Source organism: Perissodus microlepis, chromosome 3 (genome assembly GCF_051167445.1).
Source record: "Perissodus microlepis isolate ML-2025 ecotype Zambia chromosome 3, ASM5116744v1, whole genome shotgun sequence".
NCBI classification, from domain to species: Eukaryota; Metazoa; Chordata; class Actinopteri; order Cichliformes; family Cichlidae; genus Perissodus; species Perissodus microlepis.
This window is the reverse complement of record NC_140463.1, coordinates 52,664,835-52,692,733: the sequence shown is the minus strand read 5'-3', so window position 1 is coordinate 52,692,733 and position 27,899 is coordinate 52,664,835. Positions and strand designations below refer to the sequence as shown.

The window sequence follows — 27,899 nt, the reverse complement described above, 5'->3', positions numbered from 1 at the left end:
GGCTACTAAACAGACATCATAATTCGTCATACAATGAGAACAAGACAAATCAACAATTAACACTGACTAATTAATATTATATTATTGTATATATTGTTTGGAGTTTAGTCTGTTACTGTAACTATTTTTACCATTTCTTCGTGGAGGAACTGTAACCCACATAATTAAGAAAGTATTCTGAAAGTTTTAGGATGACCTGCCATTATCCAATGACACATCTGCTTACCTGTATCTTTTGCTCGTTTCTCCTTGTAGGAGCCATAATTAAATGTATTGAATTTTAATGATCACTGGGTTTTCATTTGTTTGGTTGCTATGGTGATGTGTAACGGGAGTCACGTGGGTGGTAGCGGTGACATTAAGAGGGCGTTGTCAGTCTGTCTTTCACTGGTTTGATTTTGACAGAGAGGAGGGCTGGGTAGCCGTAGTTTTTGTTGACCGCAGCACAACGAGTTTCCCCTTGTTGCATTAGAGTCTGTGATGTTTTAAGAGTTTGAATCGTGAGCCGATAACGTTGCTCTGTAAACTTTTCAAGCACTTTAATAAACAAGCAAGCAATTCCACCTCTCGCATTATTGCGTAAAGTTGACAGCGCGTCAACTTATAAATAGGCAGGCTCAATCCCCGGCCTCTAGCAACTGTGGAAGTCGCTACACTCCTCCTCTTCTTTTCTCTTTTTTTAAACTTTAAAAACGGGTTGTGTTTGAGACTTTAAATCAACAAAATATAAAATATACATTTTAAATTGTTATTGATCCCTTTACCCCTAGTCCTAAAGTGTATATTAATTTTTTTACTCTTAAATATTTATTGTTCGTTTAGTTGCACTGCTGTAACTGGAGCCTCGTCGTCTCGTCTCTCTATATACTGGACTGTATGTAGCGGAGATGACAATAAAATTTACTTTGACTTCAGCAGTGAGCAGGCGCACCGAGGGCTCTCGCGCTCACTTTTCGTGTATAGAAAAACATCGGTGCAAATTATAAGTTTGTATCATAATGTCTGGTGTTTTCGTGTTGTTGGTTTGTTTTTATTTTGTTTTATTTTGCGAGTTGCTGCTCCAGCCAGCCAGAGAATCCCCCGCCCTCTCCTCCCTGTGCAGCAAGCAGCAGGCGCACCCCGCAAAAGGAGGGCGCCCTTACTCCCAGCAAATGGGCGATAGAAAACCGATAGGTGCCTATGCCATCCCCAATATGCGCTGGCATGATGTCGGGGCAGCGTGAGTACGAGCAATTTTTTTTTTTTTTTTTTGCCGATGCCCGTGATGCCGCCCCCCACCACGATGCCGCCCCGGGCAACCGCCCGTGTCGCCCGTATCTAAAACCGCTACTGTCTTGTTTGATGGTAAATGGTAAATGGACTGGTTCTTATATAGCGTTTTTCTACTCTTCTGAGAACTCAAGTGCTTTATACAACAAAAAAACAAACTAAAAACCAGCAAAAAAATGATTTAAATATAAAAAATCACAAAGAAAGAACAATACAGTTTCCACATCTGAACCAAAGAGTAAAACAGTGAAATGTGGATTATTAAATATTAGGTCTCTCTCCTCCAAGTCTCTGTTAGTACATGACTTAATGATTGATCAACAAATTAATTTACTCTGCCTTATAGAAAAAAAGAGCCTCAGGTCAGAAGTACCTGACTCCGTGGTATAATTCTCAAACACGTACCCTAAAGCAGACGACTCGTAAGCTGGAGAGGAAATGGCGTGTCACAGATTTAGAGGATCATCATTTAGCCTGGAGAAATAGTTTGCTGCTTTATAAGAAAGCCCTCCGCAAAGCCAGAACATCTTACTATTCGTCACTGATTGAAGAAAATAAGAACAACCCCAGGTTTCTCTTCAGCACTGTACCCAGGCTGACAAACAGTCAGAGCTCTGTTGAGCTTGAGTTTTTGCAATTTTACATTGAGAAACATTATCCTTAACATATTTGAGCGCATAAAGTACTATGGCCGTCACGCTGTCATTTATAATTGTTTTAATAACTCGTGTCTTAAGTCATCCCATCATACAGAAAATAAAAAAGCCCGTGGTTCACTTTTACATCACAAAATGTTAGAAATATAAGCCGTTCATAAAAACCTGATAGGCTGGGAGTTTAAAATGCAAACCAATGGAAGCTGAAGTAGAAGACTATAATGTCACAGAGCACACGGTGTCTATTATTGTGTAGACATTTATAAATAAGAAGGTACATCTGTGGCTAAACCATTGTACACCACAACTTTAAAAATCTATAGTGTGTGAGGCTGCGTAGGTAAAGGGGGCTTGCCCTTCTTGAACCTGCTGTTGTGTTGCTTTTTGAGTGTTTGAACCCAGCGTGTGACAAACCATCTGTTGGGGGTTGTGGATTTGACACCTTAGCATCGTGAAAGTGGGGAAACATGTTTCTGGCTGAGCGTAAGATTTCTGCTTACAACTTGTAATCTCAGTTCTAAATGAAATTCAAAATGTTCTTTGTAAGTAGGGATGGGTATCGTTTAGGTTTTATCCGATACCGGTGCCAAACCGGTACTTTTGAAACGGTGCCGGTGCTTAAACGGTGCTCAAACCGGTGCTTAAAGAATGGAGAACACCAACTTTGTCCAAAAACCTCTCATGTTCAGCTGTTTTTTTGTAAAAAGATAACAATGTTAGCCTTTTCTGCAGCTATGGGGCATATATGGTATCACTCTTGGCTGGAAGCAGTGCTTAAACAATGGAAAAAACACAAACTTTATCCAAAAACCTCTCATGTTTAACTGTTTTCCACTTTTTCTTTGGTCATTTTAGCCTTTTTGGCCAGGGTGAAGGGAGTATCTTCCATCAAACAAGAAGACAGCCGCATGTAGCTATGATGATGTTTGCTAGTTCACCTTACATGCATTAATGTAATAACGTGGTTAGCCTACTCAACGTAAATTACACACGAACAACATTACGCTACTCACGCAGAGAAGAACGGCTGCTGCTGCCATCATCATCCTCATCATTTCTGCTACACTGGCAGGGCTAGGGGCCAGGACTCTATTCTTCGGGTTTTTGGGGGATGTTGCTAACTCCGGGTCCGATAACTGGCAACCCACCCGCAGTAGATGTGCACGGTGTGAGGTCTCGCAGCAAGCTATCAAATACGGCGCATTTCTCGGCTTTAAAAAAAACCCGCTATGCGTCGCCAGGTGTTTCATCGGATTCGAGGTGTTACCTCCTTTGACAGTGTCACAGTATCACAGTATCAGCTTAAAGCACTTGTTGCAGGCTGCTGAGTTTGCATATTTTGCTGTGAAGTACAGCCAGACTTTTGACCGCTTCGCCTTGGGCATTTTTAATCTGTAGCTCTGCTCTAAAAGAACGTATGTACCTGGACCCGCCTACTATCCTCGGAAACGTAAAATGATTGGCTAGAATCTAAAGTGTATCACAGCTCAGGAAAAAAAAGCACCGAAATAAAGCACCGAAATGTGAGCTGCTTTTCGGTCTGGTTACTACCGTTTATGTCAGAACCGGTGCCATCATGGCACCGGATACCAGTACCCATCCCTATTTGTAAGTGTGGCTAATGTATACTTTGACTTCTAAGGCGCACACACACACACACACACACAAGAACAACAACACAGAGAAGAAGAAGAGGGGTAGTTTACTACGCATCATAAAAAAAGCAATCATTCATCTTCCAACTGTATCTTTGTGTTCTGGCTTCAGAGTCCTTGTTACTGAGCCGTACTTTGGGGGTCATACTGTTGTGATACTGGGAGGAAAGGGTGAGGTGTGAGAGACTAAACCATTACACACAAAACTTCAAAGACCTAAAGAGTGTGTGAGACTGTTAGCTGTGTCGTTCAGCAATAAACTTATCTACAATGTATTAGTGTAACCCCCCTCAGTCTCTATTTCCGGTGCTGTATGAGTAAAACTCTGGACTCGAGATGGGTAGAGCTCAGGCGTGGTTTATTCCCCTTTTGTGGGTCTCTGCAATAACATGGGACATGAATAACCATGGGTTTCCAGCAACAGGATTCCGCCCAAACACAGCAAAAGCTTCATTGCTACTAACGGATAAACAAATGATCGTATAGTGGAACTCTCAGTTTTCTTAAAATAAATAAAAAACAAATATTGATTGAAAAATAAAATGGCAACAAAACTTATCACGGAAAATAAAATAAAAATATTACTGCATTGTGGTTTAGGTAAAAAAAGAGAAATTAATTCACTTAAATGCAGATTCATGTGAATATAAATAACCTTCCAGACCAAAGCCAAAATTTCCTTTCATGTACAATAGTAAATGGAAAAATGCTGCCATCTACTGGGCAAAACTTAATAAGCAGTATTTCAGAATTAGCCTGCAGCTCAACCAAATACATGTTTCAAAATACACATACCTGCAATAACATGGGACATGAATAACCATGGGTTTCCAGCAACAGGACTCCGCCCAAACTATCAAGAGAAGTTTCAAATTATTAGACACGACAGTCTCCTCTAGCTGTTAGCCGCTAGCTCAGCGTGTCCATTTTTCTTACCGTCTAACCCATTAATTGCAAAACAAGATCATAGAACTGAAATCTACTCAGATGCTACTGTATGGGCAGTTCATGCTGCTAACGCACTGTCATGTTAACTTCAATGAGGATTTTCAAATATGTTTTAAACTCATGTTCAGTCAGGGCGGACTGAGGAAGAACTTACCACAGCAAAAGCTTCATTGCTACTAACGGATAAGCTTAGGGAAAGCCCGTTTACAGTAGCAGACTTCCGCTGCGGATTTTCAAAATAAAGGTTTCAAAATAAACCCATGGTTGAGATCCCAAGTTTAACAGGAATTTAACAACAACAAAACCATATTCATTCTTTTACATCGTTACATTAGTAAAGAGCAACTTGTACTTCTGTCCCAATAAGCAACGGTTTAACAAATTTCACTGCAAACTATAAAAGGAATCTGGATTTAAATAGAACGTAGTAGTGTTGGATTAAGTGCAGGAAACACTAGTATAAGGTGGAACAAATCTCCTTCAACATTCACAATGACCAAAGTGGATGACTACAGGCATTTCTCTCAGTCAGCTGATTGTGTTCAGGGTAAAAGCAGCTAAATACACTGAGACTGCTCTGTGATGTTTGTGAGCTGTGGGCTTTGTCAAACTTGGAGTGAACAAAAGCAGAAAAACAGTAAAACATGCAGTCATTGCAATTCTGGTTTATTTCATGAATACAACGAAACCTTTTAGTCCACAGAGCAAAGTAGCGTACATGATAAATGGATACACATAACACGGACAGTGTTATTAAAAACATGAGTCAACACTTCTTTCTCCCAGCAGCATTACTGAAGTGACACTTTAACGATGCTTCATGGTGACTTTATGATGATAAAACATGTTCTCTCGTTAGCAGATGTCTGCGCTGTCACTTGTCATGAAAATGTCCAGAGCCTGGGTTCAAGCTTCCTCTTCAATCACCACTCATCATTATTAGGGCGCACAATAGATTTGGACCACATCCTAACACTAGAGGGCAGCATGGAGCAGGAGATCGCTGCTTTGGAGTCCTAAAAATAACCCATCATCATGGTGATGCAAATAGACAGCTTGTGTGTGTGTGCATGTCTGACAACATGTAGCCGTGACATGAAAAGGTCTATTCTTAGAAGCTAAACGAGAGGAGATAATCAGCCCACTCAGCAAGTCAGGCAGCCAACTGATGATGACGATGCTTTCAGTACAGATAGAGTTGGTTCACACCTATAAATATCTGGGACTCTTAATTGATGACTCACCTTCAAACCACATGTAGAGAATCTTGTGAAAAATCTGAAGTTAAAACTGAGAGTTTATTTTCAAAAGAAGTTGTGTTTCTCTTTTAATACAAAGAAGCGGCTGGTTGCTGCAACATGTTTGCCTGTGCTGGATTATGGAGATATTCTATATATGAATGCTTCTGCTCAGTGTCTTTGAATGGTTCATACTGTGTATCCTTCTCTGAGGCTCATCACTAACCGTGAATCTCAGTATCTCGTATACTCTCAGGTAGGACGGCCTGCTTTGGTAAGTCAGAGGAACTCTCATCTATACAGTTTATATATAAGCGATTCTTGGGTTGCTGCCTTCTTATATATGTTCCCTGCTTGTAATGAAACATGCTGGTCGGTATCCTCTTCGTCCTGAATTCATTTCAATAAGTGCTTTTAAATCTAAACTACGAATCCTTGAGGCCATAACATGCAACTGTTTCAGTTAGACTGATTTATTTTAACTGATTTTTTATTTTTATTTGAACTTTATTGAATTTTACTGAATTTTATTTAATTTTTTCATTTATGTTTGCATGTGTGTTGTTGCTGCCTGTGTTTAATTGAGTAATTTCTGAGACACTGGTTGCTGCCTATCTTGGCCAGAGGTTTTTAATCTCAATGGGTCTTCCTGGTTAAATAAAGGTTAATGAATAAATAATGCTGAATGCTGTCCGTCCACATATATGACAGAGAAAAACTGAGAAAGTGACATTAAATGAAAACTGTGTGCATCTGTATATGATATCAATTCAGCATACGAATACAAATATGACTCTATCTATCTATCTGGGCGGGCAGGGCGGTACGGGCAAAAACATTTATCAGGATATATCTTTGATAACGACATGACTGACGATATAATTCATGCTCCGACAATCAAGCGGTGCGGCTTCATAGCTTACCAAAGTCCTACTAAAACATTTTATGGCAGATTTTCGAGCGCCGTGTTCCACGTAAAATCAGTTCGAGGTCAGTAAACACAACCAGAATTCATACATAAGGCGCACTGTCGACATTGGGGGAAATTAAAGGCTTGAGAGCGCCTTATAGTCTGAAAAACACGGTAATAACGACAGCCCTCTTGCATGTTCTGCAAAAAATGTTCTTTGTTGTGTATCTGACGGTCGAAAGCCAAACCAGTTCCACACCACTGAAGTTGCAGCATTTTCACAAACCAGTTCAGGTTCATCTGTTTCATTCAACGATCCGCTTTCGCCCTTCTCGTTCTCCGTTGCCGCCGTGCTTTTTCCACCATGTGCGTATGAAAACAAAGGCACTGCACATGTGCGTTTTACCCATATTCAATCGCGACATTTCATTTTCTTATCTTATATTAGTTTATATTTCTTTTATATACATAAGATGCATGTGTATCCCCTGAACTTGAGTCATTTTGAATATATTTGGTTGCTTTTATTTGTAGCCTGAACTCAGTGACTTTTGCACACAAGAAATAAAATCAGTGTCTGAAAACAGGAAGCTGGTTCTAACAGCAGGCTGACCTTCTGGGCCCCACAGGGCTTTTCAGTCTCCTGTACGTGGCTCCATGTCCCTTCAGTTGGTTCGAACAGTAGGGAAGGGCTTTCCAAGGCTTTTTTGTGGTATCAAAAAGAACTTCAAAGGTTGTGACTTATTGATCCTGTTGACTGTGAGTCATAGCAGTGTTGACCTAAAACACTCTGTTGCTGCAGATAAAGCAAATAACAGAACGAGGGGTTTTCCTGTGGCTTTTCCTTTTGTGTACACGTAACAGTGCAAACCTTGACAAGTCTTAAATAAATATGTCCAAACTCGAGAAAGTGGTGTCCACACAGCCATTCAGCTGTAACACAACAGAAACATTTACATCAGTCTTTCTAACGGCCTCCTGATTTTAGATTAGACTGGAGATGGTGCCAGTTCAGTTCTTTAAGATCTTACTGCAGCACTTGATTTTAAAGTGTCTTTTAAAGTACCTCAATGATCAATTTGCCAAAGTACAGACCTTATACTTTATACAGAGTCCTTTCTGTACAGATAGCAAGCTTCTTTTCCTGTACTAGGTGGCCACTGATTTATCTCAGTTTTGCTTAAATTTTCTGTAAGCATAAAGTCTGCTAACACTTCCAAACTGACAACAGACAAATGTACCATTCTTTTCATGTGCTTACTGTAACTCTGTAAGCATGGCTTGCCTGTGGAAGTGGAAATCTGTGACTGTTTCAAAGTAAAGACAGATTCTTTTTGGTCCTTACAAACCACAGTCAGTAGAAGTATCCATTTCAAGCCCGTGGATTGAATCTTGGTATCATTTCTACTCAGGTTGGACATGTTACATGTGTTGAACTGGTTTTTAAAGGTTGTTTTTTTCAGCACAAGAACATTAATAAACTCCATCCTTTCCCTCAGTGACACAAAGACTGTTAGCACCACAACAATCTCCTCATGATTAGATTGCTGTAACTCGCTGTACTTGGAAATCGTTCACTCACGTTGTCTCGTCTGCATCTGGTGCAGAAAGTTGCTGCAAGAAAGAGTGATGGAAGTGCAGACTGTGTATTTTGGATCAAGCTGTGTTTTAGTACATCACTCTATATTTTGTATTTTATTTCATACCTTTGTCCAGTTTTCATGTGGAAACACAGCTCCTCCACCCTATTAAATATATATAAAATATCTCCCATTTATCTTAAGTTAATTCCTGCCTTCAGAACAAGTTGTTGGGGACCTTTTCAGTGGAAATAAGGGTGAATTAACCAACCTATAACACTCAATTTTGCCCAGTTGAAAATATGATTTTTTGTGACTTTTATTTACCATCAGAAATAGTTGTTTTGTTCTGTTAAACGAAAGAGAACCGTGTGTTTTAGGGACTTGTTGTGTTCCAACAGCCTCGACTTCAGCAGGGCAGACTTGCTGCCTGTAGAGGGAGCCCTTGTGCAGGATTTCCAATAAGGAAGCGCTGAGGTGAAATTGTGCTTCATCAGGCCCGCGGAAATAAGCGGAAGTTGTGCTAGTTTCCTACAAAATAAAACAAAGCACAAAGAAGTAAAACGGTGTTTCTAACGATGGTGCTCAAACGTGACGTGAAATAGTTGGAATAATTGAAATAACATCAAATTTATTTTATCAAAATATGTATCATGAACTGCATGAACCTTGGTTTAAGAATCACAAAATGTAAAAAGAAGGAAAAAAATCACATTGAGATTAAGATTAGTTGGTGTGACATAAATATCAGATAAACCCCAAATTCTAATATATAAAAAAATATATATATATTTGCTATTAATTTTGCCAAAAATATTCATGTCACACGAGGACGTGAAAGCGCGGGTCCGAAGTTGGCTTTATTGTGGTTTCATCACCGGAAGTGTGTCCGTGTCTGTGGCCTCGTCTTGACTGTGGTAACTAATCCAAGCGGCAGAGACAAACGCAGCAGTAGGTCGCGACGTCCCTGTCCAGGACTGAGCCGAGGTTTGCGAGCAGGACCGGGACAGACACGCGGAGGCTGCGCTGCTTGCAGGACTTCCGACCACAGGACCTCCCGGCTGCGCTTTCATTTCTTTCCCCAGCGCGACAAGTGGCTCTTTGGGACTCGGAGGGATTTGTGGAGACTGTTTACCGAGCGAGCTTTCAGTTCCCGAGTCGATCACCTCAGCATGGCTTCAACAACCTGCACCAGGTTTACCGATGAGTACCAGCTGTACGAGGAGCTGGGGAAGTGAGTTTGTGACTCTTTGTGTCCAGATTCTCTGAAATTACTGCTGCTTTCATTTACTGCCTCTCTTTGGATTCACGGAGCGACCTCCGCCTACCTGACCCCACCTTGAAGGGTGCAGTCGGCGCTGTGGGCAGACCAAGCCTTATTTCAAAGCCTTCACTGTACCTGTAATCTTACTGTCACCTAACAGCCGCAGAGATATTGTAGGATCCGTGTTTGACTCCACGTTTTCTGTCTGTATCGTGGGTGTTTCGGGACGTCAGTACGTGTTTTGGGTGGTGGCCTCTAAATGCTGCGTGCTGATGAGAAAACACGGCTGAGGACAACTTCTGTCACAAAATCAGTCAGTGTGTCAAAACTGCAGGAAGTTGGTTTTGTTTGGGTCAGCGGGGTCACTTGTAAACAACGACGTGTTTCTGTCCACAGTCCCGCCCCTCTGTGCAAAGACGCCAAAGCCTTAATGGCAACAACTGCATGTTTTCATGCATTCGCTTCATCACACATGCACCTGAACCTAAGCTGGCTTTGGGAAGGTGTGGTTGAGCTTCTCGGCCTGATCTGGGGTCAGACTGTGAACGGTCGTCACGTGGGAACGTCACTATGGTTCATTCAAATGATTGCTTCACTTTGTTTTCAGCATTGTGACATATTAGGATATTCTGACCCAAACGAAGACTTCAGTTATTGAGGGCCTTCACTGAAGAACCATTGGATGCAAAGTTCTGTGAATGATGTAAATTGGATGCTTTGCCACTCCTACAACGAGGCACTTCTTAGAAAGGCCGCCTGTTTGAAGCCTTTTCCAGTTTACGTGTGCAAGCGAGGTGAGCAGGAAGCAGGTGTGGCTGCTGTTCAGGGATCTGTTGATGCTGATGCTGATGCTTCCACATGTGCTTCAGCTGATGACCTCTGACCAGACCTTTAGTCTGAGCTCTGAGAGGATGTGCATATACTTGCCTGACATCAGCAGTGTAGCTCCACCTGATGGCTCAGCTCACCTGTGTGTGGTGTAGTTTGCAACCCGCAGTCACTTTAAACTTCTTCTGGTTAACCTGTATGTTCAGTTGTCATTAGTGTGTCTGTCTGTGTCGACAGCCGTGCAGCACTGAGCTGTGGGTGACGCACAGTAACAGCAGAAGACGTGCTGATAAGAGCCACATGAAAAAGGAAACTGGGTTACTCTGTAGCTTGGAAGCCAAACCTGTCCAGCATGTGTGCAGGATGCTGGACTGATTCAAACCCGACTTTGCAAATCCGTCCGACGCTGTCAGACCAGTGTGCTCCCGTCCTGCCTGATACTGTTTTCAGTGTCGCCTCCTTCATCTTCCTCTTACTCTAAGAGAAACTGGTCACTGGCTTAATGTTCCTGTTTTAAGTTCTTTGTGTAGATGAGCAGAGTGAAACATCGTGTATCTGCGCAGACACGCTCGCGTACAGGCCTCCCAAATACACTATGTGTAGCTAGAGCACCGATTGGTTGAAAAGAGCGACAGTGAACGTCGGCACAAAGAGAAGAAGAAGCGCGAGAAGGCAAACGAAACAAAGACAGAAATGATTCAAAACTAAAAAAGCATGAAGGTGAAGCAGACAGTTTTTACACTTTGCTACAACAAAGTTCTTCATGTATGATGACTTTGCATAATTCCATATGCAAAGTCATCAGAGTTATACTACCAATGATGTTCAGCACAGTCGCTTTCGTTCGTGGCGTTTGGCTCAGTAAAGCCTGTCACAGCGCCGGGTGCTAACCCGGGCTTTCTTCTGTAGGGTCACGTAAAAAGGAGCGCTGCCTCGCTCGATCGTGTTAAACCGTCATTAAAGTGCACCAACGATGTCAAGGCGGCGACTTCAGGCAGATGCCAGAGAAGTCCAACTGTCTGTGTCTGCAGCAGAGTATGAAGCCTGGGTTACACTTGGCTGTGGACACGGACAGCTGGACAAGGACAGCTGCACACGGACAGCTGCACACGGACAGCTGCACACGGACAGCTGCACACTTGCTCATTTGTTGCATGTTTCACTCACTTTACTGTAGGTTCACTTGCTGCTGGGTTTAGGAACAGAAACCAAGAAGCTGAAAATAAGCTGCTTCACAACGATTACTCTGCACGTTGAAAAGTGACAAGTGGGGAGTTAGACAGTCTCTGACTTGTTTCAGTATCACCATCGAATGGTGCGTGTTGTAAAATAGCTCTTGAAATGCAAACCTGTGGACTTGTGACACCGAGACTCGACTGGGACTTTCAAATGTCCTTGTAACACAGTGCAAGTGCAACAGAAAACACTTTAAATGTCATTTTCACAGCTGTGTCTTTGCACATTATGAAGAGTCTCGTTGTGCAGTGGCTGATCCCTCCTTCATTGTGTCCTGTAGGGGTGCGTTCTCTGTGGTGAGGCGGTGCATGAAGATTTCCACGGGGCAGGAGTATGCTGCAAAAATAATCAACACCAAGAAGTTGTCTGCTAGGGGTGAGTACACGCTGGTTCAGGCCTCTCACTGGTGTGTCAAACATGCAGCGGTGGAGCACTCAGAGGGGAATAGCTTCTTTTTAGCCCCGTCACCCCTCAAACCAGCTTCCTCTTTCTTTTTGACTCTGTATGGTTTTTCATGCCATTGTTGCCCGTGTCATCTCAGTAGCAGCCAGATGTGGTCAGGTTTCACTGACTGCAGCTTCAAATTCACTTTTATTTTCCGTCTTTGTTATTGCATCATCAAAGTGGCCTTTTCATGACTCGTTCTGCTGTGTGAGCCGGTGATTTGTGATGAGGTCTTCACATTAAAAACATGATTATAGAGCATTGCCTCATGAACTTCTTGTGATAGTGTCTGTCCAACCCAGAAGCTTCTCTTTTTTGTTTTTAAAGTTTTCATCTTCTCACTAAAAAAACAAAAACATTCCCTTTATCAGTGTCCGTGCAGCAGGAGCCCAGGCTTCGACTGCTGTCAAAGTGCTAATCGGCAGAAGCACAGCACACAAACTAAAGGAGACAGGCTTGAATAGATAGGCCGTGGTGATGGTGAGTGACTGCAGTGGAGCCTCTCAGGAGGGGAGCAGGGGATTTCCTTGCAGCTAGCAGCTGTGTAGAAAGCAAAGGGTTTGCATATGTGGTTTTAAAAAGGGAGACTGGCAACAATGAAACAAAAACTAAAAGAAAAAGACGCATTTAGCTGTTGAAAGATTAGGAACTCATTTTAACCTTGTAGCCTTGGAGGGGGTCTAATTACTGCTGCTATATCTGCAGTGAGGGGAGACCATAACCAATGAGAAGGGAGAGCAGGCACAGTAGATGGTTTGTGCCAGGGCTGTGCGATGATGATCTCACATCCCTGATATCAGACATTTGTCGTGCTGACAACGATATTTATCACAAAACTTTTATGTTTTCTGTAACTTCTGTGAGTCTCGGGCAGCTCGACTTGCATGAAGTGTTTTCAGCTGGGCGTCGTGTAGCTGCAGTCGAGTGTTAGATGAGTTGGAACGGTCGCGATTTTCTTTGTATGTATTACATGGCGCGCTGCGGGGCGGCGCTTACGGCTCTTTTTAGCATCTCGTCCGTAAACACTCTGCGTACTATTTGACCTGATTCCGTTTATTATGAAAAATCTCAACAGGATCTTCAGCTTTATTGTGAAAGGTTTATGTGGAAAATAAACTAGCGGAGCCGCGCGATGCTCGGCGTTGCCCTCGCTGTTGCTAACGACAACGCATAAAAACAGTCGCTTGTCCGTAGTGTGGTTATTTTAAATATAAGAGAAGAGAGAACGCTAAGAAATTCTACATTGACCATTAACACGATGTAAATATCGCCGTAAACAGTTTATTTTACGACACCACAAAACAGATATGAATATGAAACGATGGACGTTTCATATTCATATCTGTTATATTGAACTAGTTTGTCATAGGCAAGTCCACGCGTGGCTTATTTAGGCTGAATGCCTGCTCTCGCCCAATGAGGAGAAGAAGGTCAGTTGGACAGAGGAGTGTTTATAAAAGAATTGCATATATGTATATATAACATTTATATCTAATGGGACTGTTCATGAGGCCATGGATGCATTTAAATATAATTCCTGTTCTTTGCTTGGATCACATTTGTATGGTTTGTTTGTTAGATTGCATTCTGAGTTTCGCAGTAGGACAGGACCACAGTGGTAATCATGTGGATAGTTTCAGGACCTACCTGACATGACCTGTCTGCTTGTGGCCCTTGTGGATTTACTGTCACACAGGGCTGTTGGCCTTTTCAGTGCTTTTTTTCTGTGGAGCTTATTTGCTGGACATTTCTTGGTTGAACATGGTAACTTCAGGTCTTGTAATGAGGTTGTCCAGTAACCAACAGGCTACAAAGTGACCACTTGTATTGTTTAGAGAAAGAGAATTTTATTGATCCCTCGGTTAGGTTCCTCCGGGAAATTCAGTGTCCAGTAGCAGCACACCTTTGCATAATAACAAATACACGGGAAACAGAGAATATGAATGTAAGCATAATTACAGCATTTATACACACATACATAAGTACAGCATATATAAATAAGCAATGAAATATACTCACTAATGAGATGTAGCAGCCAAATGCTGCTACATGCACAGTGATTAGTTCTTATTTAGTTGGTTTGTGCAAACACTACAGCTTAGTTGTCCCCTCCCTCCTGTGTCCCCGCCCTCCTTTGTCCCCCTGTGTCCCCGCCCTCCTTTGTCCCCCTGTGTCCCCGCCCTCCTGTGTCCCCTTGTGTCCCCCTGTGTCCCCGCCCTCCTGTGTCCCCCTGTGTCTCCGCCCTCCTGTGTCCCCCTGTGTCTGTGTCCTCCTGTGTCCTCCTGTGTCCCCGCCCTCCTGTGTCCGCCTGTGTCCCCGCCCTCCTGTGTCCCCGCCCTCCTTTGTCCCCCTGTGTCCCCGCCCTCCTTTGTCCCCCTGTGTCCCCGCCCTCCTGTGTCCCCTTGTGTCCCCGCCCTCCTGTGTCCCCCTGTGTCTCCGCCCTCCTGTGTCCCCGTGTCTCCGCCCTCCTGTGTCCCCCTGTGTCCCCGCCCTCCTGTGTCCCCGCCCTCCTGTGTCCCCGCCCTCCTGTGTCCGCCTGTGTCCCCGCCCTCCTGTGTCCCCGCCCTCCTTTGTCCCCCTGTGTCCCCGCCCTCCTTTGTCCCCCTGTGTCCCCGCCCTCCTTTGTCCCCCTGTGTCCCCGCCCTCCTGTGTCCCCCTGTGTCTGTGTCCTCCTGTGTCCTCCTGTGTCCCCTCCCTCCTGTGTCCCCGCCCTCCTTTGTCCCCCTGTGTCCCCGCCCTCCTTTGTCCCCCTGTGTCCCCGCCCTCCTGTGTCCCCCTGTGTCCCCGCCCTCCTGTGTCCCCCTGTGTCCCCGCCCTCCTGTGTCCCCCTGTGTCCCCGCCCTCCTGTGTCCCCCTGTGTCCCCGCCCTCCTGTGTCCCCCTGTGTCTCCGCCCTCCTGTGTCCCCCTGTGTCTGTGTCCTCCTGTGTCCTCCTGTGTCCCCGCCCTCCTGTGTCCGCCTGTGTCCCCGCCCTCCTGTGTCCCCCTGTGTCCCCGCCCTCCTGTGTCCCCCTGTGTCCCCGCCCTCCTGTGTCCCGCTGTGTCTCCTCCCCCGCCCCTCCAGTGAGGAGTTAAACAGTTGATGGCGTGTAGGAAAACAGAGTTTTTGAGTCAGACTTTGGGTGAAGCAACCTGTCGCTGAGCAGACTCCTGTGGTTGCTTATGGCCGTGTGCAGAGGACGCCCAGCATTGTCCATAATGTCCAGCAGTTTCTTTAGTGTCCTTCTCTCTGCCACTGACACCAGAGTGTCCAGCTTCATGCCGACCACAGAGCCAGCCTTCCTGATCAGTTCTTCCAGCCTGGATGATCCTTCTTTGCTGTGCTGCTCCCCCAGCACACCACAGCGTAGAACAGTACTCCTGCAACCACCGACTGGTAAAACATCCTCAGGAGCTTCCTGCAGATGTTGAAAGACCTCAGCTTCCTGAGGAAGAACAGTCAGCTTTGGCCTTTGGTCTTGGTCTGGACCTCCAGAAGTCCACAACAAGTTCCTTGGTCTTCGGGGTGCTGCCGGTGGTCTGTGTGACTCGGTGTGATGAGTTCCTCACCAGACTCCAGTACTCCTCTTCCTGATTATCCCCGATACGCCCCACGATGGCCGCGTCATCTGCGAACTTCTGAATATGGCATGATTCAGAGTTGTAGCAGAAGTCAGAGGTGACGAGGGGACAGTTCCCTGTGGTGTTCCTGTGCTGCTGAACACACCGTCAGACGTGATGTCCTTCAGCTCGACATGCTGTGGTCTGTCAGCGAGGCAGTTAGACACAGCACAAATAACACTTTTACAGACAAAAGCAGAGAATTAAAGCTTATTCTAGGGGTTAACTGTCAAATGTTCAAAAATATAAGCCTGTTTTGAATTGGCAAATCTTATGGTTCATAATCTTTTTGAGTCAGTTAGCGAAGGTTTTGTAGCATCTGTCGTTCATTTCAGGAGAGAGCGAGGGAGGCTGCAACACCTTAGCTATATAAACCCACCAGTGTGTTGCTCCCAGGTGGTAGTTTAACCACAGTGGAATTGTAATAAATAATGTTAACTAACTGGTTGGCTAGCAGACTAGTTGCAGCTTTACAGTAACGTCCCAGATTGTGTTTATAATGCTTTTATAACCAGAGGCAGAAATATAATTCATATATGAATCATTATGTTCTCTTGTTGTTAGCTTTGTTTTCACCTGCTGTTTGTTGAGGTGTTGGAAAAACATCATTCAGCTGTCTATCATGAGGTGAAAATAATCCTAGCTTTTGAAGCAGTGGCAGAGATACAGATGAGAACTTTGGGTTACGCCTTCAGAATAAGTGAAATCCCAAAGAAAGCACGGTGCAGATATGATGCTGTTGTCATGGTCTTTTGGCCAGATCACCACATTGCTAAAACACAGCTGACCCCTGCTTACACTGAAGCACCGCGTTCTGGTTAACACGTTTATGGGTTGGTTACATTCTGATAAATCACAACATTTACACTGAAATCTCTTCATTCAAATTGTGAAATCCCTTTAATCTGGCCTGCAGCAGTTTTGGATGTCAGCACACAGCCGGAGGACAGACGCTCTGAAAGTCAAACACATGCAGATACAGTGCTGTTTGATCCGAACTGAAGGTCTCATTCAGGGAGAGGCCAGAGTGCCAACAATGCCACGGCTGCTTTGTGAGGAGAAGTCCTAAACAGAAGCTCCACCTGAGAGTTCTTCTGTGTCTGCAAACATCAGATCAGCATATTCTTTCTAGTGAAGGAACACGTGATTGCAAAGTGCTGCAGCTGCACTTGGCCCAGGAAGGCTTTCTGATAGATCTCACTGAGAATCTACACGTCTGTGATGGGGACTGTTCTGCATGTTAATCTGCTGTTACAGTGTGAACACGCTTCATTTACATCATAATGAACAGTAATTATGAAATAGTGTTAAACTACAGGGAGTGCAGAATTATTAGGCAAATGAGTATTTTGTCCACATCATCCTCTTCATGCATGTTGTCTTACTCCAAGCTGTATAGGCTCGAAAGCCTACTACCGATTAAGCATATTAGGTGATGTGCATCTCTGTAATGAGAAGGGGTGTGGTCTAATGACATCAACACCCTATATCAGGTGTGCATAATTATTAGGCAACGTCCTTTCCTTTGGCAAAATGGGTCAAAAGAAGGACTTGACAGGCTCAGAAAAGTCAAAAATAGTGAGATATCTTGCAGAGGGATGCAGCAGTCTCAAAATTGCAAAGCTTCTGAAGCGTGATCATCGAACAATCAAGCGTTTCATTCAAAATAGTCAACAGGGTCGCAAGAAGCGTGTGGAAAAACCAAGGCGCAAAATAACTGCCCATAAACTGAGAAAAGTCAAGCGTGCAGCTGCCAAGATGCCACTTGCCACCAGTTTGGCCATATTTCAGAGCTGCAACATCACTGGAGTGCCCAAAAGCACAAGGTGTGCAATACTCAGAGACATGGCCAAGGTAAGAAAGGCTGAAAGACGACCACCACTGAACAAGACACATAAGCTGAAACGTCAAGACTGGGCCAAGAAATATCTCAAGACTGGTTTTTCTAAGGTTTTATGGACTGATGAAATGAGAGTGAGTCTTGATGGGCCAGATGGATGGGCCCGTGGCTGGATTGGTAAAGGGCAGAGAGCTCCAGTCCGACTCAGACGCCAGCAAGGTGGAGGTGGAGTACTGGTTTGGGCTGGTATCATCAAAGATGAGCTTGTGGGGCCTTTTCGGGTTGAGGATGGAGTCAAGCTCAACTCCCAGTCCTACTGCCAGTTTCTGGAAGACACCTTCTTCAAGCAGTGGTACAGGAAGAAGTCTGCATCCTTCAAGAAAAACATGATTTTCATGCAGGACAATGCTCCATCACACGCGTCCAAGTACTCCACAGCGTGGCTGGCAAGAAAGGGTATAAAAGAAGAAAAACTAATGACATGGCCTCCTTGTTCACCTGATCTGAACCCCATTGAGAACCTGTGGTCCATCATCAAATGTGAGATTTACAAGGAGGGAAAACAGTACACCTCTCTGAACAGTGTCTGGGAGGCTGTGGTTGCTGCTGCACGCAATGTTGATGGTGAACAGAGCAAAACACTGACAGAATCCATGGATGGCAGGCTTTTGAGTGTCCTTGCAAAGAAAGGTGGCTATATTGGTCGCTGATTTGTTTTTGTTTTGTTTTTGAATGTCAGAAATGTATATTTGTGAATGTGGAGATGTTATATTGGTTTCACTGGTAAAAATAAATAATTGAAATGGGTATATATTTGTTTTTTGTTAAGTTGCCTAATAATTCTGCACAGTAATAGTCACCTGCACACACAGATATCCCCCTAAAATAGCTAAAACTAAAAACAAACTAAAAACTACTTCCAAAAACATTCAGCTTTGATATTAATGAGTTTTTTGGGTTCATTGAGAACATGGTTGTTGTTCAATAATAAAATTATTCCTCAAAAATACAACTTGCCTAATAATTCTGCACTCCCTGTAATAGACAATGCTGGGAACGCACTGGTAGCAGTGTGTGCCCTGAGCTGCCAGCACCATCAGGGCCCCACAGCACTCCAGCAGGGTGAAGCAGCCAAGGCAGGAGGACAGTTTTTAATTAATGGATTTTAATTTTGATGTTCACACTGGTGATTGTGCAGCTTTGAGTTGCCACCTGACCTGGAGACCCCCCCCCCCCCTGGCCTAAACAAGCTGACACTTGTGAGGCTCAGAGTGCATCGGTTAATTTGAAAAGTCATTACCAGGTTTTGCTAACACGTTAGCAGGTAGCTATTACCAGTAAATGTGTTCATAATCTCTAATGACAATCACGAGTAGTGCAATGATAACAATGCATGTAACTGTGCTCAAAGACCTTTGTGCAGTACTGTCAGATGTTGATGCAACATGCAGTCCCCTCTGGAAATCGTTGGTTCATGTGTCACACTGCCAGCGTAGCAGACACACATGTGGACAGAAAAACACTGTCCTGGCCTCAACATCACTGAAGCAGTGCAAGGACTTTCCTTTCAGGCTCACTGGAGCTTCATAAACTGTGATCTTACCTGTTACACCGGACGTCCATGTCTTTTTTTGTTTCCCTAGAAAATGAGGTGGTTGGACAGTGCTGGGTTATGTGCCACTTTTACTGTGCACATAAGCATTGTGTGAGTTATGAAGTAAGTAAACTTGCATATGGAACATTAGAGCGCTCCTCCCAGTCTTCCTTGTGTCCGCTGTAAAGCAGGTTTGTCGAACTTGAATGAGCTGTGGGCCCTGCTGGCGCCGTCGTCTCTTTGGACACGTTAGTGTTCAAGTGGTACAAATATTTCCTAAAATGTTTTTAAATTTCAAATATCGTATAACAAGACAAAACTGCAAACGTGAACACAGATCTTTTACCAACTGAAGCCTTTCATTGAACTACCAAATAAACACATCGGTCCTCTGTGTCTGTGCACACACGTGGCAGCACTAACACTGTGATTGCATTTAACAAAATAAAAACGCAGACATACCGTGGGGCAAAAAAGTATTTAGTCAGCCACCGATTGTGCAAGTTCCCCCACCTAAAATGATGACAGAGGTCAGTAATTTGCACCAGAGGTACACTTCAACTGTGAGAGACAGAATGTGAAAAAAAAATCCATGAATCCACATGGTAGGATTTGTAAAGAATTTATTCGTAAATCAGGGTGGAAAATAAGTATTTGGTCAATAACAAAAATACAACTCAATACTTTGTAACATAACCTTTGTTGGCAATAACAGAGGTCAAACGTTTACCAGGTTTGCACACACAGTAGCTGGTATTTTGGCCCATTCCTCCATGCAGATCTTCTCGAGAGCAGTGATGTTTTGGGGCTGTCGCCGAGCAACACGGACTTTCAACTCCCGCCACAGATTTTCTATGGGGTTGAGGTCTGGAGACTGGCTAGGCCACTCCAGGACTTTCAAATGCTTCTTACGGAGCCACTCCTTTGTTGCCCGGGCGGTGTGTTTTGGATCATTGTCATGTTGGAAGACCCAGCCTCGTTTCATCTTCAAAGTTCTCACTGATGGAAGGAGGTTTTGGCTCAAAATCTCACGATACATGGCCCCATTCATTCTGTCCTTAACACGGATCAGTCGTCCTGTCCCCTTGGCAGAAAAACAGCCCCATAGCATGATGTTTCCACCCCCATGCTTCACAGTAGGTATGGTGTTCTTGGGATGCAACTCAGTATTCTTCTTCCTCCAAACACGACGAGTTGAGTTTATACCAAAAAGTTCTACTTTGGTTTCATCTGACCACATGACATTCTCCCAATCCTCTGCTGTATCATCCATGTGCTCTCTGGCAAACTTCAGACGGGCCTGGACATGCACTGGCTTCAGCAGCGGGACACGTCTGGCACTGCGGGATTTGATTCCCTGCCGTTGTAGTGTGTTACTGATGGTGGCCTTTGTTACTGTGGTCCCAGCTCTCTGCAGGTCATTCACCAGGTCCCCCCGTGTGGTTCTGGGATCTTTGCTCACCGTTCTCATGATCATTTTGACCCCACGGGATGAGATCTTGCGTGGAGTCCCAGATCGAGGGAGATTATCAGTGGTCTTGTATGTCTTCCATTTTCTGATGATTGCTCCCACAGTTGATTTTTTCACACCAAGCTGCTTGCCTATTGTAGATTCACTCTTCCCAGTCTGGTGCAGGTCTACAATACTTTTCCTGGTGTCCTTCGAAAGCTCTTTGGTCTTGGCCATGGCGGAGTTTGGAGTCTGACTGTTTGAGGCTGTGGACAGGTGTCTTTTATACAGATGATGAGTTCAAACAGGTGCCATTCATACAGGTAACGAGTGGGGGACAGAAAAGCTTCTTACAGAAGACGTTACAGGTCTGTGAGAGCCAGAGATTTTCCTTGTTTGAGGTGACCAAATACTTATTTTCCACCCTGATTTACGAATAAATTCTTTACAAATCCTACCATGTGGATTCATGGATTTTTTTTTCACATTCTGTCTCTCACAGTTGGAGTGTACCTCTGGTGCAAATTACTGACCTCTGTCATCATTTTAAGTGGGGGAACTTGCACAATCGGTGGCTGACTAAATACTTTTTTGCCCCACTGTAAGTACTGCACTAACACAGCCGATCCCTCAGCATCTTTGCACTCTCCTGTTTCCTCGGTCAGGTCGGCGGCTCTGGACCGTGATAAAGGTTGCTCTGGCTAATACGTCGGGCTCCGTGTTGGGCCCGTAGCCGGTAACTATCAGAGAGGCGTTGAAAGGCTCCAACAGAACTTTAGAGTTTTGGAGGGAAACACGAACACGGCGTACAGTTGAGTCTGGACAGCTTACTTACAGCCGGGCTCGTCAGGCTCTCTGCACTGGCTGCAGCTGTTGTTGTTGTTATTCATGTTGCCTTCATAAAATCAATGCAGTCAACAACAAACAAATCCTCCCTAACAAAAACTCACTTCAAAGGTCAAAGCGCACTATAGTTCGTCACGTCAATGTAAGTGGTCCCCGGGCCGCGAGTTTGAGACCCCTGGTTTAAAATAAAAGCATAATATTGGAAGAATCCCGAACATAACTGCAACGGATCCAGATGTAGCGAACTGGAAGCCGGTCTTCACTGACGGCAGTCTTGTATGAAGGAAAAAGTCAGACCTAGTGATGCTTGGACTCAACGGAGTGGAAATGATCACTTGAAAACCCACCGGGCTGTGGAAAAGCTCTGGTTCAGGAGCCATTTGTTGTTGCTTCTGGAAAATACCCGAGGCCCAGCCGCTGAATGTGAACTCTTCATCCCCATGGAAACACAACGAGATGGAAAGCTAAATATAGTCTGCGGGGTCATGTGGGTGTTGAAGTATATTATAGTGTTTGTGCTGTTGATTGTGCAAGATCAGTGCTCAGACACGTTTGGCTAAACGATGAACGGCGTAACACAAGTCCTCCTAACACACCGAAACCCACGAGTAGTGACCCCTGACCCCCTCAGTCCTGTTTTTATAGGGTCAGCATCAGTACCTAAATCATATTCAGAGTGCCTGAGTAAAGTGCTCCATCAGAGGTGTGTGCCGTGCATTTAATGTCACAGGCTTAACACACCAGTTACACAGCAGCCTTCCTAAGGCCACACATGAAAGAGGTGGATAAAGAGAGATGTAGTGTGTGTGTTACAAAAGGAAGATGCTGTAACACAAAGCAGAGCCTCGTGCAGCGTGTACAGTTCTACATGACGTGGTCTCATTGTGTCCACGGCTCATCCTTCAGGTCTCGACTGACCCACATGGTCTATGACTTGAATGACCAGTGAGCTGTTCTTTTGACAGAAGTGATGACTCAGTATCCCTAAGTGCACGTCCTTGTGTCTCTGCCATCACTTAAACAGCTTCTCATGCCGAGGGCGCCCACCGCCTGCAGCTGCTCCTGCCTGCAGACTGCAAGCTGCACTTCATATATCCTAAAAACAGGCAACGAGAGACCAGGTTCAAGAGGTTCTGTGTTTGTCATACTCATGCATGCTCACCAAGCTTTATGGAAGCAAAAACAATCCGATATATGAAGCTGAACGTTTGTAAAATAGGGTCATGTTCGCACATTAGTTTATGATGCTTTGCTTTGCACGTGGATGGAAATGGTCCTGGTATGATTCATCCACCAGAACTTAAGTCACATTTTGTAGAAGAACATTAAACAGTTGAAACCTCGACAAACAATAAAAGGTGAAACATGAAACACACATAGAAAGCTGTCAACATACATGTCTGGGTGTAGGGGTGCATATGCAGGCACTAAAGTTTACTAATCTGATTTTATTTAATGTTTTTATTATGTTATTGATGCATCTGCACGTGGAAACCTGTGTTTAACCCAGGATGGCCTATAACACCAGTTTGATCTATCAGTGAGGGAGCCACAGTTTGTGTACATCCCTGTGAATGCTGCAGATCAGCTCAAGTGTTTGTGTATATATTAGAATATTGGTGATTTGACCCCAGACTTTCTCCTCTTTTAAGTGAAGCACAGCTGTGTGCAGCAGGCTAAAAATATCTCATCAGACCTACTCAAGGGAGCATGAAAAACAGAAATTAGGCTGCCATGTAACAGAGCAACTGTCAGCGGGCGTGAGGACTCCCCAGTCCGTGGCAAAAGGCTGCCTCAGTTCTCATCTGATCAAACGATGGGGAAGCTAGGCAGCCTTTTGTTTGAGTTTTCTTTAACTAAATGTGATTAATGATAGTCCTGTTTTAGCTCTGACTAACTGTACATGAAAAGTGAAAGAAGGGTGTAGCAGAGCAGGCCATCTCCTGGTTGGATAGTTGGTGGTTCGATCCCTCGAATCCTTGGGCAAGATACTAACCACAAGTTCCTGGAGTATGAAAGCAGGTTAATGATGAATACAAAGGAAAAAGTGCTTCTATGAGTGAATGAGGCGTGCACTTTACACTTGTTTTTCCCAGTAGAAAAGCGCTGTATCAGAACCAGGCCATGTACCATTTACCGTTTGGAGAGATGATAAGAAATCAGAACATCATGAGACGTGGAAGAGATCAACAAGAAAGATGCACAAGCAGTAGAACAGCTTCGGTCCAACAGCAAGACGCATTAACAGAGTCCAGGAAACGAGGCCTCAGCTGTTCAGCTGTAAAATATCAGTTTGCATAAGTTACTCTGGTTTTAAGTGGATTGGATAAATTCTGCAGGTCGTTCTTGTGTTCGTCTCGCCTCCCTCCGCTAACCCCGTCATGCCCCTCCCTCCCTGGTACTGCTACAGGTTTCCTCTTGCTTAAAATGCACTTTTAACTTCCCACTGTGACCAAGTGCTTCTTCAGCTTTGTTAGTGTAACAGTCATTTTCACATTTAAGTTCAGTTGGTTCCTCTTGGGTGTCCGGGTGCCTCAGCCAGATACTGAGGGTGAATTCACCTGGAAGGAAGTCCCTCAGACGTCTCAATGTCATGGCTCACGTCTGTGACCTGATTCATTGCCAAAGGTTGGATTTAAAGCTGTAATTCACACTGAGGAATTGGAGGCTCAGTTGCCACTTGTACAGTCATGCATGTGTCCATAATTTCTGCAAGAAGTTGAGTGACTTCTTGGTGAAAGTTTGGCTCCACCAGCTTTTCCATCATTAAGATGCACATGAGCTTTGCCTCCAAACCTCGAGGCAGGATTACGAGTAATCCTTGAGCTACTCTGCCAGAAAATGATACTTTGGTCTTTTTTGTTCCAAGTTACCCTGGAAAGTGTGCAGCGTTTTCTTTCTTTCATTGGTCGTAGCTTTGTTATAACTAAGGAGCGAGAACCCTCCTAACTCGGGTGCTGTCTCTGACCCACAGACACAAACTGGAGTAATTCCTTTGGGCTTCACTCTAAATCCTTATTTAGCCAAGTAGGGCAGCCACCTGAGGGACAGGTGCCTGTTTTAATTAGGCTTCTCTGTCTGTCAGACAGAGACTGGGTGCTCCTGTGGAGGGACACCGTCTTCCAGTGGTGCGCTCCTCCGCCTTAATAAACTGCTGGTTGGCTCAGTGAGCGGAGAGTCGTACTCTGTCCTCTCAGTCATGTCCTTATCTTGGTTTACTTTAGATTTCCTGGAAAGGGAAAGAGAGAGGGCATTGTTGCTCATGAGCTCTGAACCTCTGATGGTTCAGTCCATTGGTTGGTTGTGTTCATTGGCGCGTTAATGTGACCCATGAAGGACGACTCCCGTCCACCTACTAAACACCTCCCTGCTTTGTGTATTCGTGTAATGGCCTACAAGTGCGCCGATTGTGGGAGGTTCCTCGAGCTCTTTAAAAGGAAAACTGGTTTTCTTGAAATCGGTGGTTTTCAGGAGTGACAGGAAATAAAAATATAAAGGAAGAGGTGCGCCCGCTGAATACAAGGCTCAGATTTTGAAAGTTGCAAACTGCAACAAGCCATGAAAACATAAAAAACTGCAAACAGCTTTGGAGTTTTAACTAACTCTGTCACTTAAAATAACACAGAAGTTATTTTCAGATGCAAAGAGCTGTGCGCAGAAGTGCCAAAAACCTCCTGGTTTACGTTGAGTTTGATGAGTATGTCCCTGCTAAATAGGTTCTGCTCCCTGGTGGGGGTAAATCCTACTCCGGGAATCAAAGAATAATTGTTTCAGTTCATCCTTTATCATTCGATGCAATAGAAATGATTCTTCTCTGATAGCTTATAGATGTGCTGCTTAAACTCACTTTCATATATCAAATTGCATCCTTGGTGCCTGAAATACTGAAACACACAACACCAGCATTTAATGATGTCTGACGTGTGTTATCTTCTCCATCACTAACCATGGGGATTTATTTAGAACGTTAATAATGAATATTAACAGCGTAGCACACAGTGTGTACAAACAGGCCAACGTAAAAAGCTGCGGCCACGGTAAGAGCTCTTCTTCTGACTCAGAACGAAGCACTGAGAAGAAGGTGCTTCAGACAGATTCCTGAGCTGCTACGTTTGTCCTTTTTACCTGTTACTCAGGTGGGATCCTCATGCTGAGATCATTTTTGCTCTGTTAAGGATAATCTCAGCCTTCTTGGAGACAAACCGTCTGTATGATGGGATTCAAATGATCCGCCCAGTGGGCTGAATAAAAAACACTTGTCAATGCAGTTGGAGCTCATGTAGCGCTGGGCGATATGGCCTAAAATCCATATCGTGATATAATTTGAAGCATGTGCAGTAACGATATATATCGCGATATATTCTTTTCTTCTGTATAACGTATTTTCCACACTTAAAATCCTTTAATTTTCTCAAAAATCGAGAGTGTGCCTTATGTATGAATTCTGGTTGTTCTTACTGACCTCGAACCGATTTGGGCAGAAATCTGTTAAAAATGTTTTAGTACAGCTTTGGTAAGCCGCACTGCTTCATGGATCGTCAGAGCATCACGGCTGCCGTAGTGAGGAGCTTCACGGAGGAATCTGGGTCCAAAACTCCGTCCGCTTCAGGTCCCAAAGTCAAACGAACACTAAGAGTTAAAAACGGTCTAAATTCTTTCATCTTTAATAAAATTATCAGCGTTGCTGCTTTACCAGGTGTAACAATTAAGTTTAACATCCATGAAAACAGAAGTTATTAAATTTAATGGAGTTAGAAGTTAACAGGAAGTTAGCTTGCTAGTTTCCACCTAAACATTTCATAGCATGTTCTGACAGAGATTTTTGAAACAAATTAAAACGTACAGCTCTGCTGTCACTTCCAACATAAATGAAGACAGAAAAGTAAACAGCAGTGGCGTTTGCAGGGTTACTGAAGTTGGACTACCTGGTATATAATGTTGTGCTACGTGATTGCTAGCGACACAGCTATGTTAGCGTAACATTAGCACAGTGAAGCTGGAGGATGAACGCCAACTTTCTTCCACTCGATAAAAGTTAACGTGAGTTATTAATATACTGCAACAACATGGGAACAGAGCAGAGAGAATTCAGCATTAATGGATCAATGTTACGGAAGTGGAGGAAGCGCAGTTTTTGGCTTTCCCCATATTTCAAAAGTGCTTCATCTCTTTGCTATGACTGTCAGCATAATTTGCAGAGGATAATGGTTTTAGCCGCTGCGATGCTTTTGACCAAAACAGGCGCAGCTTGATGACATCATCAACATGCGCTATCGCGATAGAGCGATATAGTCAAAATCTCTATCGTTGGCCAAATTTCTATCGTTTCTATCGTATATCGTTTATATCGCCACCCCTAAGCTCATGCACAGTTTATTCAGTGAGTTCTGAATGGAAATGGACGTAGCAGTGACTTTCTTTATTCTCCTTGCTTTACATTCACAGAAGAATCAAGCTTCAAATGAGTAGTGGAGTTCAGGGATGACCATGTTTCATAAATGAGTCATTGGTTGTAGCTTTGCTTTGCTTCCATGAAGTTTGAGAAATAACATGAAGTGAAGTAAAGAAAGTTGCAAAGGGAAACTCGGCGTGCACGAATGGGCAGAGTAACACTTTGTTTCCCACAATGCAACTTTTCATTTCGGATTGGTAGTGAGGGACCACATGTGGTCTTTGTGCTGGTTTCTAAGCTGCTATAACTTTACAGATGGCTCAGTTATGACTGACAGCAAAAGAGAGACTGACCTGTTGTCATGTTTGTACAAGTTTACCAGAATGGACCTTAATCCACATCTCTTTCAACTTTTCCTCACTACTAACTATTTTGTTGCTGCATGATGTTTCCATGACAATGTGATCATGCAGACTGGGATCATCATTAAAACGTTGTCAGCTAGAAGAGCAACAGAGTTTCAGTTGTTTCTGGGCAGCATTGTGAGCGTCTCTTTAAAGACCTTTGAATGCTCAGCTACAGGACAACAGTCCTTTGTTGTACTTTTACAATTTATAGTTGAACAGTCACAACTAATAAATAAGTTAGTTGGATAAACATAATTAGAAAATAAAAATCTGCTGTAAAAACGAGCTCTGAGTCTGTGATCCAAACAAACAGGCTTCCAAATCTGTTTGGTTACTTTTTAGTAACAAATCGTTAAAACTGAGGAGTTGCTCTTCAATTGAAACAAACGCTTTCTTGAAGGAAAATAAAGTAAAAGAATGAGAGGTGATAAAAGAAGGAAGAGACTCGTAGACAGGTTAATGGTGTGATTAACCCGCAGATCTAGAGTGAATGGGAGACAAAGGTTATAGTGTGAAGCTACAGAGCACTTGTGTGTAGAGAAGCAGGGATGTCAGCCAGGAAGGAAAGTGTGTGGGTTCACTTGATGAAAGTAGCACTGATTGAGCTGCGTAGGTGACGTCGCTGTGAGGGGTGACGTCTTTGGTCCACCAAAGCTTGAGATATTTTTGTCCTCTGAATGTTTACTACAGATACCCGAGCAACACACACTTCATCATTTCTAAACCAGGTGGGCGTGGCTCTCT

The 27,899-nt window shown here is 44.0% G+C and overlaps 2 protein-coding genes across 32 annotated transcripts in view; one reads left to right on the top strand and one right to left on the bottom strand.

Annotated features, from left to right (window-relative positions):
* The first annotated feature begins 9,158 nt into the window (after positions 1 to 9,158).
* Positions 9,159 to 27,899, top strand: part of LOC146391936 (calcium/calmodulin-dependent protein kinase type II delta 1 chain) — a 98,964-nt gene continuing 80,223 nt past the window's right edge. For 15 of the 31 annotated variants that reach the window (XM_084916562.1, XM_084916635.1, XM_084916599.1 and 12 more), the window contains exons 1-2: positions 9,160 to 9,490; positions 11,865 to 11,959. In XM_084916562.1, the coding sequence (XP_084772688.1) occupies positions 9,429 to 9,490; positions 11,865 to 11,959 (157 nt within the window). In that variant the 5' untranslated portion in view covers positions 9,160 to 9,428. Of the gene's footprint in view, positions 9,491 to 11,864; positions 11,960 to 27,899 lie in introns of all 31 variants that reach the window. The other 16 variants (XM_084916571.1, XM_084916643.1, XM_084916546.1 and 13 more) reach the window with 2 other exon arrangements.
* LOC146391937 (uncharacterized) lies at positions 15,444 to 20,948 on the bottom strand. The gene is made up of 2 exons (XM_084909745.1): positions 20,196 to 20,948; positions 15,444 to 15,722 (listed from the first exon to the last, which is right to left on the bottom strand). The coding sequence occupies exons 1-2, from the start codon at positions 20,745 to 20,747 to the stop codon at positions 15,444 to 15,446; spliced, it is 831 nt and encodes a 276-aa protein (XP_084765871.1). The 5' UTR covers positions 20,748 to 20,948.